Here is a 19,474-nt window from a genome sequence, read left to right on the forward strand (position 1 = left end):
CTTTCTTTTCCAATATATTACACCATATGCAAAAACAAGATCAAATAAAAAAAAAATTGCATAATACTGTATAAAAAATATCTTGGTACTCAGTGGTTTCCTGCATAGTAAAGACAAATTTTCCAGTGAATGCTTTCCTTGATTGTCCCCCTATAGGGACTGCACTTACTAAACAGAAATATGATTGGTGCATTGTATAAACATGTGGATGAATTCCCTTCAGTGCTGCTATTATGTTCTGCCTTCACCCATTTGGATTCTACTTATAAACCTTAAACAGAGATGAAAGCGTTGTATATAAATTCTTTAGCAGTTCCTTCCTTATTGGTGTACTGATACATTCATATTGGTTGTGACATGACAAACATAAAAATATAAAACAATATCTTAGTGTGATATCGTTTAAATATATTTTAATGTAGAAAAATCAATAAAACATATGAATAAAAACTATAAAAACTTCTTGGGCATAGTCAAAATACAGATGGATTCCTACCAGATTGAAAAGATGTTAAACGTGACACATAACATTGTAATTCCCAGGATACTCACAATGCTGCATCCTTCAGATGGTACATCAACCTTGGTGGTGGTATTGCTTTATATCATCTGAAGTTCACAAGCCTTTACATCCAAAGTTTCAACCTTTTGGTTTTGGTCTTTTTCAAGGCTAAAGGCTCTCATGTGAAATCACTTCCTTATATACTCATGAACTCCAGATTTTGCAGTTGAAAGGTCACAGTTTGTAATTGCCGAATTTATCAGTTGCATATTAAATATTATTCCATATGTATTCATAAACATTCAATATAATCATGATAACACTGACATGTTAAAATGCATCAAATTCCGGTTCAATAATATATAACTGTTATTGTTCATGCACGTGATTTAATTATTCGTTTCATGCTGCTTTTATGAACAAGTACCTATGATGCTCTATTTCTAGGATTGCTAAACCCATCCAAAGATAAAAAATTCCAAATATTGTTTCTAAAATAAAATATTCATTAATATTAATCCAGATTATAGACCTGAAATGTCTCGACGAATGCGTATGTGGGGAAACATAAATTAGGTTGTAGTTTCTCTTCAAGTTTAGAGAACTAGTAGTATTAGTGAAGTGTAAAGATTGTTTTTCTCACTGATTTGTGGTTCTTATAAATACTTTGGGCCTGATTCATTAAGGAACGTAAATGCTGATACTTGGCGTATTTTGCGTTAAATTGCATTGTGCATTCCCAGAAACAAACTACACACCATTGAGATGTGAACAATGTTAAATTGCTTTAAAAAAAAAGTCGGAATTGTCGGAATTGGTAAAGATTATGATAAAATAAGAATTATTGGAAAAATGCAAAAGATTGAGATCATATTCTGATGCATAAAAAAAAGAGAAAGAGAAATAAATACATGGTATTTTTATGATGGAGAATTTGATTCTTGATGTTTTGTCACAGCCTATGTTGCAGATAAGGGAAAGAGGTTTATTGTTAAAAGTGGGGCTGTGACACATGGAGGAACCCAGGGAATTGGCTGGGGCCATGGTCCTGCAGAGGTTCTCGGCTCAGTTTTTAGGTCACTATACACCGGTTTTGGATTTCCACCAGTATGTGGGGCATCACATGAGCAGTTTATTGGATGCTGTAAATTGTGGGACAAAGGGGCATATAGAGCTCTCTCTCTAAGGTCAAGAGTGGGAATAAGAGAACTTTTCAAAACTGTGGCATATTTCCCTCATTTGCCTTATTGTCAACATTTCTACAGAAAAACATATTATTCACCTGGTAATTACATGTACAGCAGACATTTTCTCTTAGTCACACAAAACCTCACTCATTCGGTTATTCCGTCAGTGTAGACATCGAAGAGTTCCTGTTGATTTGGTCATACGCCAGTTTGCTAGGCGTAAGATACTCAATTTTGCTTTGCACATGTCCACAAAAAAAGGGTAAGCTTATGTCCATATGCAAATTTGGTTCTTGCATCAAGGTACGCTTGGATAGGCGGGGCAGGGGCATGCAAACAAAACTGCAATCAGGGTCTGTTTGCATAAATTGTGCATTGAGACAGACCCACTATTTTTCTGGGATGATACTTGGAAACATTGCTGCACTCTAAGTATGTACATGGACCGGGCTGCATTTAAGGTGTAACTATGTGCTTGGAGGCTGAATATTGCTTTACAACAAACAGATGATGTAATGAAATAGCATTGTGGTGGTCAATTAATAAGGGGGTCACTATAAAAATCCTGGGGACCCATGGGCATATAGTCAGACAGCCATATTGTGATAAAGCATTACAAATTATTTGGACAAGATACATACATGGGTATGATGGCTGGACTTTCATTAGGTTGACCTTCAGAAAGTCAACAATTCAAATTCCGACAGTATCATTAGGTCGACAATTCAAATTTATTATATGATTAGAATTAGGGTTTGGGGATAATTTTGCCAACCTAATAATGATGTCTTAATTTGAATTGTCGACCTAATAATACTGTCTACATTTGAATTGTTGGCCTAATAATACTCCTTACATTTTAATTGTCAACCAAATAATACTGCCCATGTCATTATTGTCAACTTTTCAACCCTGTCTATATTATGGTGTTGACTATATAAATGTAGATCATGCAACTGTCAAAAATATGAATCACACCACATACGTGCTAATACTGTAAATACAATGCGTAAGCACCTTATTAAACCCAAAAAGGCAATTTTGCAAGTTAACCATGGCAAGCCTATAGGATCACATGCTTGTTTACCATGAGGGTAAGGGTTTCCTTCTATTGATTTTACATTAATATATATATACTAAGTCATCATGGGATATGTATATTGAATCTTATAATATAGCTAACAACATATTTAATATACTCATGAGAAACTACACTTACACCCTTTAATAAACATTAACATTAACATTACTATTTTTAATTATGCTTGACCAATTTATATGAACTTCTGCTACATACTTTTTTAACTTATGTCTGTGAGAGAACAAAATAGTTTTGATTTATGACTGATCATTATACTTTGCTGACACTGTAGGTTTTTGATGTGGGTGTTACTTGTCTCAGCTGCTTTTCTATTTTTGCATTTATTTATAATCCTGACCTTATGAAAAATTGGTGTTACAGAGGACTACAAAAGATAATACACTGCAAGACAGAAACATGAAACTATTGTCTACAGCTGTTGGATTATCAAACCCAGTTCACTAGTAGATACCTTCCAACCACTGGAGAAACGCACATTTTCTTATGCTGAAAAAACCCTATAGCATAAATTTTTAATAAGGCAGCAGGATATGTTAATAGGATTGGAATTATTTGCATAGGTCAATTAAGTTAAAAGGGATATATGTGATAATGTATAATATTTATCTGTTCAAACAATGACTAGTTTAAAATTAGAATTAACATGCACCTCACAACTTAGGAGTGCCAGGAATCGAGACATGGCATAGTCACTCCACATTGGGGAAATGGCCATGTTGAGATGGGGGAGTGCCTAGCATTTTTGAAGCACTAGGCTGCGCCTTACCCCTGTTCCCTACTAACGCCCATCGCCGCATGCACTAGTGGCAGGTGCGCGGTACCCCATTCACCGTAAATACTTACTTGAAGTTTATTAGGGGTTAATGTACATAATAGACCCTAAGGTGTTTTTTTTATAGATGCACTCACTATCCTGTCTGTAAGCATTTGCTACATACACCCTCCATTGTACACTATGTGTACAAGCGATTTGACTACCAACAGACACCTCTAATGTACTGCCACCAAAGTTTCTTAATGTAGCAAATAGCTCTATTTTTCACCAAAAAATTACTGCTTTCTTACTGACATACCCAATCAGAATCAAGTAACACCTTTATCAAGGCAATATACACTATGGGCCTGAGTCATTAAGGAGAGCAAAGGGTAAAAAAGGACTTTGTATATGGGAAACACCATGTTGCATTGGAGGGGGAGGTAAATAAAAAAAATGGGGGGTAGATTTATAGTTGGGGTAGGACATGTCCTAGATCAGCTTTAAATTTCAGGGTAAAAATAAATCTATCAAGTATTTGTGTGCTACATGAAAAAAACAGACAGTATTTAACTTATGTGCAAAATAATAAACTAACTGCACCCCTTGAATTGTAACATGGTTTGTCACGGAAAACATTTACTCTTTTTTTTTTTGCCTTACTTTCCTTAATGACTCAGGCCCTATATGGACAAAGTATTTGGCCAGACCTGTTAATTATTGAATTGAGGTGTTTCAGTCAGTCCCATTGCCAGAGGTGTATAAAATCAAGCACCTACCTATGCAGTCTCCATTTGCAAACATTTGTCATTCTGTAGAGCCCAGTGACTATGATAGGATGACATCTTTGCAGTAAAACGGTTTGTGAAATTTCATCCCTGCTGGATGTTCCACGGTTAACTGTAAGTGATATTATTAGAAAGTGGAAGCATATAGGAACAACAGCAACTCAGCCACGAAGCGGAAGACCACGTAAAATCACAAAGTGGAGTCAACGATTGCTAAGGCGCATAGTGCGTAAAAGCCACCAACGCTGTACTAATTCCATAGCTGAAGAGTTCCGAACTTCTATTGGCATTAATGTAAAAACAAAATTTGTGTGGCGGGAGCTTAATGGAGTGAGTTTCCATGGCCAAGCAGCTGCATGCAAGCCTCACATCACCAAGTCCATTGCCAAGTGTTGAATGAAGTGGTGTAAAGCACACAGATACTGGACTGTGGAGCAGTGGAAATGAGTTCTATGGAGTGATGAATCACCCTTCTGTGTTTGGCAGTCAGATGGGTGAGTCTGGGTTTGGCGGATGTCGGGAGAACGTTACCTGCCTGACTGCATTATGCCAACAATGAAGTTTAGTGGAGGAGGGATAATAGTATGGGGCTGTTTTTCAGGGTTTGGGCTAGGCCCCCTTATCTCCAGTGAAGGGCAATCTTAATGCTTCAGAATACCAAGTCATTTTGGACAATGCTATGCTTCCAACTTTGTGGCAACAATTTATGGAAGGCCCTTTTCTGTTACAAAATGACTGTGCCCCAGTGCACAAAGCATGGACTACAAAGACATGGTTTGATGAGTTCGGTGTAGAAGAACATGACTGGCCCGCACAGAGCCCTTACCTCAACCCCATAGAACATCTTTGGGACAAACTTTAACAGAGATTGCAAGCTAGGCCTTGTCCAACATCAGTGCCTGACCTTATAAATGCTCTACAGAATAAATGTGCAAAAATTCCCACAGAAACACTCCAACATCTTGTGGAAAGCCTTCCAAGAAGAGTGGAAGCTGTTATCGCTGCAAAAGGAGGACCAACTCCATATTAAAGTGCATGTATTTGAATATAATGTCATAACAGTCCCTGTCGGTGTATTAGTCAAGCGTCCGAATACTTTTGTCCATATAGTGTATTTGGGATTCGACCCTCAAAAGTTTCTCCAAATATATTAAACAGTACAGGTTTCTTCGAACAGGGAATTCTGTTATATCCTGTCTCCTAATGCACATTATTATTATTATCTTATATTAAAGCTCTGTATACAGTGCTATACATTGAGGGGATAATGATACAAATAAATCATATTGACATGAAACAGAAGGTAAAAATGGCACTGCCCAAACATGCTTACCATTGCCCAAATATGCTTACCATGTAAAAGGTGTGGGGAACACTTGATACATAAGGTAGTGGAATAATAATTGTAGCTGCCAGTAAAGAACAATTAGCCTCGTCAGTCACCAATAATAAAGCAGTCATTTATAACTGGTATTTCTGTGCATCTACTGCTGGGTTAGTACATTTGGAAGAAGAAGAGACAGTGGAAGGTGGAGACACAAAACATGAAGCAGTCATGATAGAAACTCTAAAACAGTTGTTGTTAACCATAACTGTCTCTTGTCATTTATCCTAACCAAACCTATTACTTTTGCTGGCCATAGAGTAGGCCATTTGTGAAGCACAGACACTTTTGTGGCCATCTAACACTCGGTCCAGCAGCTGAACTGAGATATAATTCAGATCTCATAAATAATCTTTTCTTTGGTGTGGTGACATTCTTCGGCACTACCGTGTAGTTTCCCACTGCCTTTACAGATTTTCAGTGGTTGTATTCATTAATTAAAACATTTCCATGTTTATCTTAAAATGTTTCTTGGTTTTGTTTCATATATGGCTTAAATCAATTATGAGAGTGAAGGTTATTGGGACTGTCTTTACTACATGTGTCAGTTTTGAGTGTATGAAAATTTTCAATACCTTAGTCAAATTGCACCTAGAAATGTGCTTTCCAGCAGAAGTGCAGCTAGAAGATACAAAATGCATCTCATGGTAAATGTAGGAATGAGAATCAACCTCTAGGACTTGAGTGGGGCAGAGAATTCCAGTAATTTTGCTGGGAGGAAAAGGCTGTGCACCCTCCTGCAAAGCAGTTGTAAAATTTTTAAATCCATGAAAGACCAGCAGGGTAAAGGGAGATTGGATGGCACCACACAATCTTAGTTTATGCCCAGTTTGGCTGGTTAAAGAATCTGCAGCAAGCAGGACAATGGTGTGGTTGTTTTTAATCACTGCCAACCGCACCCTCAAAACCCCAATTTAACCCCGTATGTAGAAGAATCCTCCGTTCAATCGGGTTTGCTGTAAAGAGCTATGGAACCCGCTCATTGGCTTAGTCGTTAAGGACTTTGGACTTTGGACCTCCTCTTCTACCCACTGCCTTGGTCACTCCCTTGACCTTGTCTTCTCCCACCGTTGCAGTCTGTCCGACTTCTCTATCTCCCCCTTTCCACTCTCGGACCACTATCTCCTCTCATTCTCTCTCTCCTCTACTCCTGCACCCCTCCCCCCACCCAAATCTACCCGGTCCAGAAGCGATCTCGACACCCTTGATCCTGCTATGCTGTCCTCTTCTCTCGAAACTCTCCTCTCTCCCCTTTCCACCCTATCCTGCCCCAATCAGGCTGTCTCCCTCTATAACCAAACCCTCTCCTCCGCCCTTGATGCGGTCGCCCCTGCCCAGCCTATCCACCTTCGCTGCTCCAATCCCCAACCCTGGCATTCCAAACTTACCCGCTTCCTCCAAAAATGCTCTCGCACTGCCGAACGCCACTGGAGAAAATCTCGCTCCCTGGCTGATTTCCTCCACTTCAAGTTTATCCTCTCCTCCTACAGCTCTGCCCTCTCGCTCGCTAAGCAATCCTTCTTTAAATCCCTCATCTCCTCCCAGTCCTTCAACTCCGCCGCCTCTTCGCCACCTTTAACACTCTCCTGTCTCCCCCCCTCCCTTCCTCCCTTTCTGCCACTGACTTCGCCTCCTTTTTCTCCTCTAAAATTGCGGCCATCAGACTTGAAATCTCTTCCTCTACCAACCCTTCCGCCTCCGCCCCTCTCGCCCATCCTCCCCCCTCCACTCTCCCCCCCTCTCCCCCAGCCACCAACTCCTTCTCTCCTTCCGCCCTACCTCGGGAGAGGAAGTCCACTCTCTCATTTCTTCTTCCCCCCTTCTACCTGCCCCCAGGACCCTATCCCTTCTCACCTTCTTCGCTCCCTCTCCGCCGGCACCTGCTCCCACCTCGCTCACCTCTTTAACCTGTCCCTCTCCACCGGCATCTTCCCCTCCGCCTTTAAACATGCTCTCGTCTCACCCATTCTCAAGAAAACCAACCTTGACCCCACCTCACTCTTTAATTACCGCCCCATTTCCCTTCTCCCCTTTGCCTCCAAAATACTCGAGAGACTCGTCTGCAACCGTCTCTCCACCTACCTCTCTGAACACTCCCTCCTTGACCCTCTCCAATCAGACTTCCGCCCCCTCCATTCCACTGAAACTGCCCTGGCTCAAGTTACGAATGATCTCCTCTCGGCTAAAGCCATGGGCCACTACTCCCTCCTTATTCTCCTCGACCTCTCAGCGGCTTTTGACACCGTTGACCACCCCCTCCTGCTTCACACCCTCTAGTCCATTGGCCTCTCCGGTACTGTCCTCTCCTGGTTCAACTCTTACCTTGCTGACCGTTCCTTCTCAGTTTCCACCTCTAAGTCTCTCTCCCCCTCTTCCTCCCTTCCAGTCGGGGTCCCTCAGGGCTCTGTCCTTGGACCCTTACTATTCTCACTATACACCTCTTCTCTGGGTGCACTCATCAGCTCCTTCGGCCTCAAGTACCACCTTTATGCTGATGACACCCAACTCTACCTTTCTTCTCCTGATCTCCTGATCTCTCTCCCTCCCTTCTCTCCAGGGTATCCGCATGCCTCTCTGCCATCTCCTCCTGGATGTCCTCTAGATTTCTTAAACTCAATCTTGCTAAAACTGAACTCATTGTCTTTCCTCCCTCTCGTACCTCCTTCCCCTCTGACCTCTCTATCACTGTTGACAACTCCTCTATCTCCCCTGTTCCCCAACTCCGCTGCCTAGGTGTCATCCTCGACTCCTCTCTCTCCTTTGCCCCTCACATTCACTCTCTCGCCAAATCCTGCCGTTTCCAGCTTCGCAACATTGCCCGCATTCGGCCCTTCCTCTCCCAGGATGCCACCAAATCTCTCGTCCACTCTCTGATTATCTCCTGCTTGGACTACTGCAACCTTCTCCTTATCGGCCTCCCCCTCTCTCATCTTGCTCCTCTTAGAACTGTACTTAACGCCGCTGCTAGGCTTATTTTCCTCTCTCGCCGTTCCACCTCTGTCTCCCCACTCTACCAAGCCCTTCACTGGCTCCCCTTCCCCTACAGAATCCTTTTCAAGCTCCTCATTCTCACTTACAAGGCCCTCGCCAACTCCACTGCTCCCTACATCTCTAACCTTATCCATATTCACACTCCCTCCCGCCCTCTGCAATCGTCCAACGATCGTCGCCTCTCTTCCCCCCTGATTACCTCCTCTCACGCACGTATTCAAGACTTCTCCCGCGCCGCTCCCCTCCATTGGAACAAGCTCCCCCGCTCCATCAGAACTTCCCCTAATCTGTCCTCTTTCAAACGAACATTAAAAACCCACCTTTTCCTAAAAGCCTTCCAGTCTCATGCCTAAACTCCCACTGGTCGGCCTCCTCTCTTTCTCATCCCTTCTTTCCCTTCCGTCTCCGTCTCATCCATGTGCCTGTCTGTCTTCCCCTCCCTTTAGATTGTACGCTCCTTTGAGCAGGGCTCTCCTACCTCCTGTTTCCATCACTTTTAACTGCGCTCTCCAGCTTCTCAGTTCACCTCCTCTCCAACCCTCTGCCCTCTGTCTCCTCTCGCTTCTCTCCGCTCCCCTCAGTGACTCTTTACCTGTCATCCGTGCACACCCTCTTGGGCCATAGTTACCTGCCTGTACTCACTTTTCCCCTCCCTCTCTTTCTTGCTGTGACTGAGCCCCAGAGTTATAGTGCTTACTGTTACTTGTACTGTGCTGTTTCACCTTGTACTGTGCCATTGTTTGTCCATGTACGGCGCTAAGGATACTTTGTGGCGCCCTATAAATAAAAATTAATAATAATAAAAATAATAATGTTGTAATCTTAGCCCTTACCCCGTAAGTTTGGATCCAGGAGAGAAGTCCGCTGGCTACACTGATGTGGAGGCAGGAAGGGATTTTCAATTTTTCCTCCTAAAAAAAGGGTCTCAATTGGCTAGAGGCTCAAGGGGGTTTTTTGTCTTTTACCTTCCTCTGGATCTGGTGTCAAATTTACCTCTGTAAATTTGCTCTAACCAGTCCGTTAATCATGTAAACAATTTCATAGCTCAAAATGAAATGTTGTTTATGCTCTTTAGTTAAAACCTCGGTGCCTTCTTGCGCCTAATCAGTACTAAGAAGAAATGCAAATATTGCCATCTTGATTCACAAGTCCATGTTACTTCTCTGTAAAACCAAGTGCAATTGTGCAAAAGTAGACAAGTGATGTCACAAAATATATACACTGCACTTTTACATTTTTGATGTTTGGAAAATTGCCTTATTGACTTAAAAAACCAACGTATATTAACTTGAATTTTTTTGTCATTTTCTCAATACAGGGCACAATAACAGTGAAAGGTTTGGTGGATCGTGAGAAGGGAGACTTTTACTCATTGACAGTGGTGGCAGATGATGGGGGTCCCAAGCTTCAGACTACTGTGGTTAGTTCATTGTTTCATTACAGCAAAATAACAGTTATTTTAGAACGAGCAACATAAAAACAATTAATATTGAGTTTCTGTAAGTTATATTTGTTTAGTAGCAGTGATAGAAGTAGATTACATCTCTAGCATTACTTGGGCTTCTGTCTTGGCACTGTTAGCAGCTAAAAGTGGTGCACAGTAATTTTACTTTTAAACTTCTATCCCTGTTAGGGATGTTTAATGTCACCTGACAGTTCTTTGAGTTTTATAAAGGTTTTCAGTAGCTATGTGCCTTTATTTGGGCAAGCAACTTTTCTGTAACTCTAATGTCTTTAATAGATTGTAGTAGGTGTTATACTATCATTGAGATGTAGACCAGGCACGGGCGATTTGTAACTTTTCAATTTAAACTTTATTACACTTAACTACATATTTTAAGAAATAGAATTTCATCCAATGCATAACAGGACATGTGCCATTAGGTGGGTGCGAGGTCAACCCACTTTACAGTAAAAATCTTAAACAAATAAGCACAAAATGCATGTTTAACAAGGAGTGTTGAATTCCCCAATCACTTAAAGTATATTGAAAATATGAAATGTCCATAAAAATCAGTAAAATATGCATGTTCAGTGTGTTTACAATAAACTGATGGCAATTAACATAAGAAGAATAAAAATCTTTTATTGTTAAAAGAACTATTACAGCAATGGCTTGCACCAGGATCAGCCCAAGTGTGAAATGCATTAAATTCTATCTTTACATATAGCATACAGAAGCATTGTGAAAACATCAGTCTTCATGCTCATAAAAACAAAAGATAGAGGTAACAATAACCCACTTTGAACAACAGCTAATAACAAACAATAACAGAATCCCCCTAGTTCCTCACTGAAACCCCTGCACTTCCTTCAGGATGTAGTTATAATGAATGTTACAGATCCACCTTCCTCTCTACGGGTTTGACTTTCCTTACAGTTCAATTGTAATTGCTTCTCCTGTTTCTTGATAATGTGTTAATTATGGCAGCTTATCCTGCTATCTAAAAAGCACAATTTAGAAAATCATCATGAATTGTACCTGGAACGTTTCTATTTTTGGTACAATGTCTGAGTAATCACAAACATCTGGTAGCTGTTTATAATGGAGGTGCAGTCTGTGGCATGTTTTATGTAATTTCCATTCATGGCAGCTGCCAGTTGTGCAACTTTACATTACATTTGCATGCAACCCGCTGATCTGTGGAGAGTGTGGTAACTAACGTGATTTAAAGCCCTGGATTGGCAATTTCGGCCACCCCAGGTTCCCCAACACATTATACCAAAAGAGTAAAATTAAATAAATGTAATGCAAACATTTAAAATCACTTTAATTAAACAAAACACACCCCAATCACTTTAATATAAATTTAAATAAAATAATCTTGACCACTTGATCCATCCTAGTCCAAATCAGGACTGAATGCATGATATTTATTTGAAGGCCAAAAGTTCAATTTCAGCATTAAGGCTGTTTAGTGTAAGGGAGTTTGTTTCAAAGATCCATGTCCTTACTTTTTTTGGACATTACACACATGTGGTTTAAAGACTGAACTTCTCCGAGTTCTCCAGCCATGTAACGCAGAGCGTCCTACATCCATTTTTCTTTCTCAGTATCTATTGAGTGGATAATTATTTATTTTCAATAGATGAACAGCTTTAATTAAAGAACATAGTGATATATATTTTTTGGATATGCATTTTTTATTTTTATACACATTTTAGATTTTTATAAATGTTACATATATTTTAGAGTGTGGCACTTTTCTGTTGTCAACAATAGCACTTTTAAACTGCAAAATTTGTTTATTTGCTCCAGCTTTCAATAACTATTATCTGATTTACTTCATTCTTTTTTGGAGAATTAACAGACATTAGCTTTTACTTTGTTGTATTACAAATTCAGCATTTATTGACATATTAGAGCATTCTTTTTTGTTATATGAAAAATTCAAAATACAATATACCATAGGTTCACCTGAGTCCAACAAAATCAAAGACTATGTGGCATATTCAATTAGCTTTCCGGTTCGCGGGAACGGCCCGTGAAGTCAATCCACGGTACCGCAATAACGTGGATTTTCATTCGCAGCCCATAGGGTTGCGTACGAAAATCCGCGTTATTGCAGTACCGTATTACCGGCAATACTGCGCATGTTTCGCTGTAACGCGCTTAACCGCGAACCGGAAAGCTAATTGAATATGCCCCTATGTTTCTCTTTCTAATGTAATGGGGTTGATGATTGGCACCATAGAAGTAGAGTAATGAAGGATTCTACTGGCCCGGAGGTATGGTTGAGAGGCGAAGGTCCCCCCAGTAGTGTTGGAATAAAACAAGGAATACAGGGCTAAAACTGCATCAACTCGTGGGTTTATTCTTTGCTTGTGGCATAAGGCCTTATCACAGCAACAGGGAAGTAATACCACAATACCATCAACATGCAATGTTATTCAACATATCACAAAATAAATAACATTTTAGGAATCTTGTTTCAACAATATCCAAACATAAATCAACACAACACATAGGTCACTAATCGAATATATACCACTTTACCTTTAGTCATTGTGCTTCAGGGAAATGGATTTCATTGCATAGATACTTTAGGAGACAATCGGTTGCTACGAGTTAATTAGATTAGTACACTAAATGCAGCAGATAATATAGACCAATCAATCACAATACTTTTAGTGCAATTATACAGATCATACTTATCACACAAAAAATAGTAGAGATGCAACAAGGAGTAATCCAGTTGGTTCAGGTTAGATGCTTTAGAAGAAATGACTGTAGATCAGCTTCACTTTATGATATACAAAAACCCAAGTGGGTTATTATAATTCACAGGTTTAAATGAAGTTTCAGGTAACACATGAAACTTATTTACTTGTACAAGGTAGAATCAGTAATCAACTTGACACATGCATGACTCCTGAGCTCTGTAAACAACAGCAATTCTACACAATAAATGATTTACAGTGTTAAGGACTCAGTATCCACTTAGCAATCAGTATAATAGAATAAGCAGCTCTCTCCCAACAACTGTAGGGTTAAATAACTTGCAATTCTCTCTGCAGCAACCATTATCCAGTTCACAATAGAATCAAACTTTTGATGCAATATAGAAAAACTCTTGTGACAAATGATTTCTCTCTCTAGGTCCCTTACATACTGCATCAGCTTGCAGGTAACTTTAAATACAGCAGATTTGGCTGAAATAAACACTCCCTTCAAACAGCAGTATAACCTCTCAATGGCAATATTACAGTCCCTTTCAGAGATTTTAATAACACAGTTTTTTTGTCTCATTTGTTTCAATAACTTGAACATAGCAAAGTAAAATACATGAACTTATCGGTCTTCACATGAGTCCTGCTGACATCTGACACTGGCAAGCTAGGGATTTTCCTATTTCTTCAAAGATATTTCCTTAAGGGCTGGCTTTTAAGTCTTAGAACTTTAGATGCAAAAATCCCTTAGAACAAAGCAATAGCGTTCAGTGGCTCTTTGTGGGAAGATCCTTCATTATCACAGGCAGTCTTCATAGCACCTTCACACTAAAACGTCCATTAGTCTCTAAGATTCGATTTTTATCTCTTCCCTTTTTCCCCAAGAATCTCTTGGAACCTTATAATACATTCATTGCAGTTTGTCCATTCTAAAATGGCCAACACCATTTGCATTTAACTTCTCAGAGGCACCCTGGGGCACTGTAGTTATCTGAATGAGTGTATACAGTAATATACCTGTGTCTTACAGGCTATTGCACTAATACATCATGGGGCTGAGACAGAAGACTGGGTTTTCTAAGACAGGGTACACATATTACAGGTTAGCGTCTATTCTATGACCCGGCTTCTGACACACAGCTCAAATCTTGATATCAAATGGAGTATATAAATATCTACACATTAGAGACTGAAACTGATGTGAACTGCAAGAAAATGCTTCTCAGAGCATTTTATTTTGGTCATCACCACTTTTATTGCTCCATGTATAATTCCTTAGGAATGACATTTAACCCTGTTTCAAATAAGATCTTAGCTACAGTCAGCAAGTGGCTGAACATAGTTCAGTATTCTACCACTGCAGTTGCTGAACCAGTTCTCAAACTGTACAAATAATATATTTTAATTGTTCCAATGCTTAGCATATGGCAGTAAAAGGGATAAAGTTCCCTGTTACAAATGATAGTTTATTGTTACTCAATTTACTACATTCCTTAGATTTTTTTTCTTTGGAGCCTGAAGGCACACGTCCTTTGGAATCCTAGGCCCCTTCCCATTTTGTTTTATAAGGAACATTACATAACTTTGTAACAAAAGACTGAGGTTTGAAATTGGTTTTGGGAAGGGAAAGAGCCACCACTCAGCTTCTTCTGCCCATAAGCACGTCTACTCTACCGAATGGTAAATTCGGCTCAGGTTGTCTGTAATCTATATATGTTTATACAATATAATCATGAGGTGTCAATAATAGAGTGAATTTAAACCAGTGTGTGTAAATGTATTTGTGTATGTATGTGGAATTATACTAGGAGGGAAGAAAGTGAGATGATTGAAACATAGTATTTTTAAAAACGTACACAGCATTGCATTAACATGATAAATCATGTTGTATTATTGGTGTAAAACTTAATTAATAACATTGCATAAATAGCACATGTGGTGTAGCTCATAGCAATAAACCAATAGTTTTGGTTTGAATAGCGCAAGAAGGATTAATGAAAGGAAATATTTAATCAGGATGTTGAGTGATAAAACAATGATGCTATCTTTAGCTTGTTAATAAATACACCATCCTGAATTTAAAACTGGAATCATACCCACTTCATCAGTTGGTTAAAACAAGCAGCCACACTAGTATTAGCAACAGAATTTACATTACTACAGAGATGCCAACTCATGTGAGTTCCCTAGTTAATGGTCTAAAACAATGCTTTCCCCACCTTAGGGTTGAGATTGTCTTACTAGTGGAGTAAAAGAGGACTCCTCAATGGGTAGAACTGTAGAACTCCAAGATGATTGAGCAGTGTTAAGGTCACTGGTTAGACTGCAACAAGAAAGTGGACATATAAGAATGGATATAACCATCATTTTAAGTGCACAAGATGAGTAGAATAGTTAACACCAATTTTTATATGGCATTTAAAGATTGTATTTAAACCTACAGGTACAGATCACAATTTTGGATGAGAATGACAACAGTCCGCAGTTTGATCCAACATCTGAGTCAGTAGTGAATGTGGCAGAGGACTGTCCCACTGGAAGAAGAATAGCTCTGGTTTTGGCTAAAGATCCTGATGCCGGAAATAATGGGGAGGTAAGAACTGTACCCACGTGTTTTAGCAGTGGAAGTTAGTGTTCTAGAGGAATCCACTTTTAAAATGTATATTTGAGAGTTGGGGTTTGTAATCTTTCTTTTGGCTAACTGACCACATAACATGTCTGGAACTAGTTTGAACTATATTTGAGAAAGTATAACAGGTTTGACCGTGCAGTCCCTCAATTGTCAAACCTGTTCACACATGGGCAATCCCGTTAGCACAGCATCAAGCTGGTTCACACATCAGCACTGGCTTGATCACGTTCAATCTTAAATGAAAGACAGCTATTTTTAATGACATTCAAACACAGTAGTGTTTGTAGTTTGAATTAAAAAAATAAATAAAATGCTTTTCTATTATTTAAAAATATTATTTAAATTTAAATATTATTTAGAAATATTATTATAAAGGACTAACAGCAAACCTCCACCATGATCAGAGAACACACTCTGCAAATGTCGAATCGTAAATTAACATAGATTGGAATCTGGGTCAATTGGCAATTGTACAGCGAATACGTTGGTGGCAATTGAACCTGTTAGATTTGATCAATGATTTTTAAGCATCTCTATCCTATCTGTTGATAAATTCTGCAAGTTTTTACATTTGCATTGTCTTCTTTATCATAGGTGACCTTTTCTCTAACAGCTGGAAATGGAGACAAGCTTTTTGAGATCCGCACCACAAACAATACTTATGGTGAAGTTTTTCTAGTGAAATCACTGGACAGAGAACTACTAGAGTTGCATTCTTTAAAGGTAATACTATTATCAGAAACATTAAAGCTCTGGTATGTAATGCAGTGCCATAAAAGTATAGTGGGCTAAATTTTATTACACTAACAAATGTAGCTGATAGTTAAGAGACAAGTTTTCCCAACTACAGTATTGGTCTTACATGCTTATATCATCATCATCATCATTATCGATTATATATAAGCTAAATTGATCAACTTGCTAAATATGTCAATAGCTGTTGTGTGGAACACTACAGCTTGTGGCCAACCATTACTCTACTAATACAGTGACCTCATTAGCTCCTCCAATTGACAGAACTGAATCAAACAATACTTGTTCTTTGCTGTTTTATTTAAGTTAGACCTTATAAATTCAGAGGTGGAAATATGGTTCTAATAACTAGTCATAATCCACTGAATTACAGCAGTTGCCACTTTGGGGATGATTGCTGGTAATGTGCAGCAAAAGTACTGTTGGTGGGAAATGGCAGTGTTGGATTAATAAGCACCTGAGTATGTATGTGGTCATCATCTGACAGCACAAATGGCACCCTGTTGGCAGCTTGCACTCAGAGTTGACCATACACATATAAATACATGTATGGCCAAATCTATGTATAACATAAAAAGCTTTGTTTCTATTGTAAAAATAACCTGTAACATATACATTCAAAGGTATAACTAGCATTGTAGCTCCCCCTTAAAGCCCATGTGGATATGTTTTCTTTTCACCATTGGGCAACTATTACAAAAGCTTGCTATGCGACCCACAAATACTTATTTACACCCCTGCATACCTTTTTACATTTCAGATCCAGGCATCTGACAAAGGCTCCCCACCTCAAAGAACAGATTACACATTGACAGTGAATGTCCTGGATGTGAATGACAATCCTCCCGTCATTGATAGCCGATTTGGCTATAACGTCAGTGTTTTTGAGGTATGTGCGATCATTTCTTGGTGATATTGTTTAGTTTTGCTATAGGTACTGAAAAAAATGTAAAATGCCATCTGAAAAACAGGGATAATCAACCATACAAATAACAAAACACTTGTATTAAATGAAAGTGTTACTTGTAGAGCATGTTGAAAAATGCAGTAAATATTTTGTGGGTTAATACCTGACAAATCATTGTCACTGTTTTTTTAATGGCATGTTCACACTTGCATTATGCCATTTAAATTAGAGATGCTCACTGACCCAGGGCCATCTTAACAACATTATGGGCCCCCGGGCAAAGCAGTGCACCGGGGCCCCTAGATATAGATATAGATATAGATATGTATACAGATACATATATAGATATAGATATATAGAGATAGAGATAGATAGATGTACTTGCTCAGTGACCCTTGTAGGTTTTTTTTTGCAGGTTTTTTTCTTATGCAGGATTATTTATTCTCATTAAGAGCCGTGCCTATGGGGCCCCCTTCCCCGTGGGGCCCCTGGGCAGCTGCCCATCATGCCCAATGGAAAATATGGCCCTGCACTGAACCTCGTGTTTTGGTTTTGGTTTTGGATCGGGATTAACTTTGTGTTTTGGTTTTGGTTTCGGATCCCCTTTTTATTTCTAAAATCCTTTTTTTTTTGTTGCTAAAATCACATAATTTCAAGTCATTTGTCAATTTTGACCACCTCACATGTCACAATATTATTTTCATACACTTTCAAAGTCTGCACCAGTTCTTGCCAGTGGTAAGAAGGAGGCCATTGTCATGCCTGGTTATAAGACGAAAAAATCCATCACTTATGTGGGGAATTATTTTTACCCAAATCCTGGCAACAGTTGTCTAGCCATTTGTAGCATTGTAAAGCCACAGTCAGTAGAGGTAGGGACCTTACCAATCTAGGAACCCATGTTGCGCCATTTGAAGCGAGTTCATGAAACGCTTTTGTGAAAATCAGAAACTTATGCAAAAAAATAACAACAAGCAGTCCAGCATCAGCTACCTCCCTTCTCTCAGCTAGATCCCAGCACCTGCAATCTATACCCCCAACACCTTCATCACCCATATCCCCACAACTGATCAGAGTTAGTTCTGCATCCAAGTTTCTAAGGCAAGATGACTCCTCCCCTATCCAGGACTCCTCAGAAGAATCCTTGTGTGTTAGGCCCACTGCTGCTGCTCCTGCTGCTGGGGGTGGATCTTCAACCCAGAACCAGACAAAGAAGAAGACTACTAGTAGTTTACAACAATTGACTGTTAAACAATCCTTTGCAAGAGGAAGCAAGTATTAAAGCTGTCACCAGTCGCAAAGCGGATCACAGACGCCATGACGACTATAGTAGTATTAGATCTGCGTACAATATTCACTATTAATGCAGCTGGTTACTTGAAGTCATCTGTCCCCGTTACCAAATTCCATCATGACACCATTTTACTAGAAAAGCTATTCTTCACCTCTACTCACCTCTACCAGAAGGTTCGTAAAAATGTAATTATTGGGCTACAAAATGCCATTCTATCCACTGTACACTTAAGCACAGATATGTGGACAAGCAGAACTAGACAAACTAAAGATTATATGATTGTGACAGCCCAATGGGTTGGTGATTCGCCTTCACCAGCAGGGACAGCAGCAGAATGTACCCAAGAACGTCACATTTTTCAGAGGCAGGCTACTCTGTGTATCATCTGCTTCACTAAGACGCATATTATTAATATTATTATTATCGTAGATTTGTAAGGCACCACAGTGTTCCACAGCGCCGTACAGTAGGGAAGACAAGGACATACATAAAACAAGACATATGTAAATCAAGAACAGACAAGGCAGACAAAATGAATGGAGACATGAAAACAAATGGTATGGAGGACCCTGCTCATTAACGAGCTTACATTCTAAAGGGAAGAGGGTACAGCTGAAACAAGAGGAGCGAGTGTGGCTCAGAGTGGAGATTGAAATATTTGTGAGGATTATTAGTGTGAATAGTGTTATCGAGGATAAGGTCACCTCTAAAAAAGAGATGGGTTTTCAAAGAGAATCTAAACATTTGAACACTGTGGGAAAGTCTGATTGAGTGCGGTAGGGAATTCCATAAGTAGGGAGCAGCACGGGAGAATTCTTGAAGTCGGGAGTGAGAGGCAAGGCGCAGGACAGAGGTAATACCACTGAAAACCTGTTTGAAAAACTAAGGGATGTCATTGCCACATGGCTTATCCTGCTTGGACTCTCCTGAGGATATGTGATTTCTGATAATACCACCAATATTGTTAGAGCATTATAGTGGGGAGAATTCCATCACATTCCCTGTTTTGC

At 39.5% G+C, this 19,474-nt stretch overlaps 1 protein-coding gene across 1 annotated transcript in view; it reads left to right on the forward strand.

Annotated features, from left to right (window-relative positions):
• Window positions 1–19,474, forward strand: part of CDH23 (cadherin related 23) — a 1,005,178-nt gene that overhangs the window by 750,023 nt on the left and 235,681 nt on the right. The window contains exons 33-36 of the mRNA XM_075217048.1: window positions 10,027–10,128; window positions 15,322–15,471; window positions 16,105–16,233; window positions 17,024–17,152. Of these exons, the coding sequence (XP_075073149.1) occupies window positions 10,027–10,128; window positions 15,322–15,471; window positions 16,105–16,233; window positions 17,024–17,152 (510 nt within the window). The remainder of the gene's footprint in view (window positions 1–10,026; window positions 10,129–15,321; window positions 15,472–16,104; window positions 16,234–17,023; window positions 17,153–19,474) is intronic.

This window comes from Mixophyes fleayi, chromosome 6 (genome assembly GCF_038048845.1).
Source record: "Mixophyes fleayi isolate aMixFle1 chromosome 6, aMixFle1.hap1, whole genome shotgun sequence".
Taxonomy (NCBI): Eukaryota; Metazoa; Chordata; class Amphibia; order Anura; family Limnodynastidae; genus Mixophyes; species Mixophyes fleayi.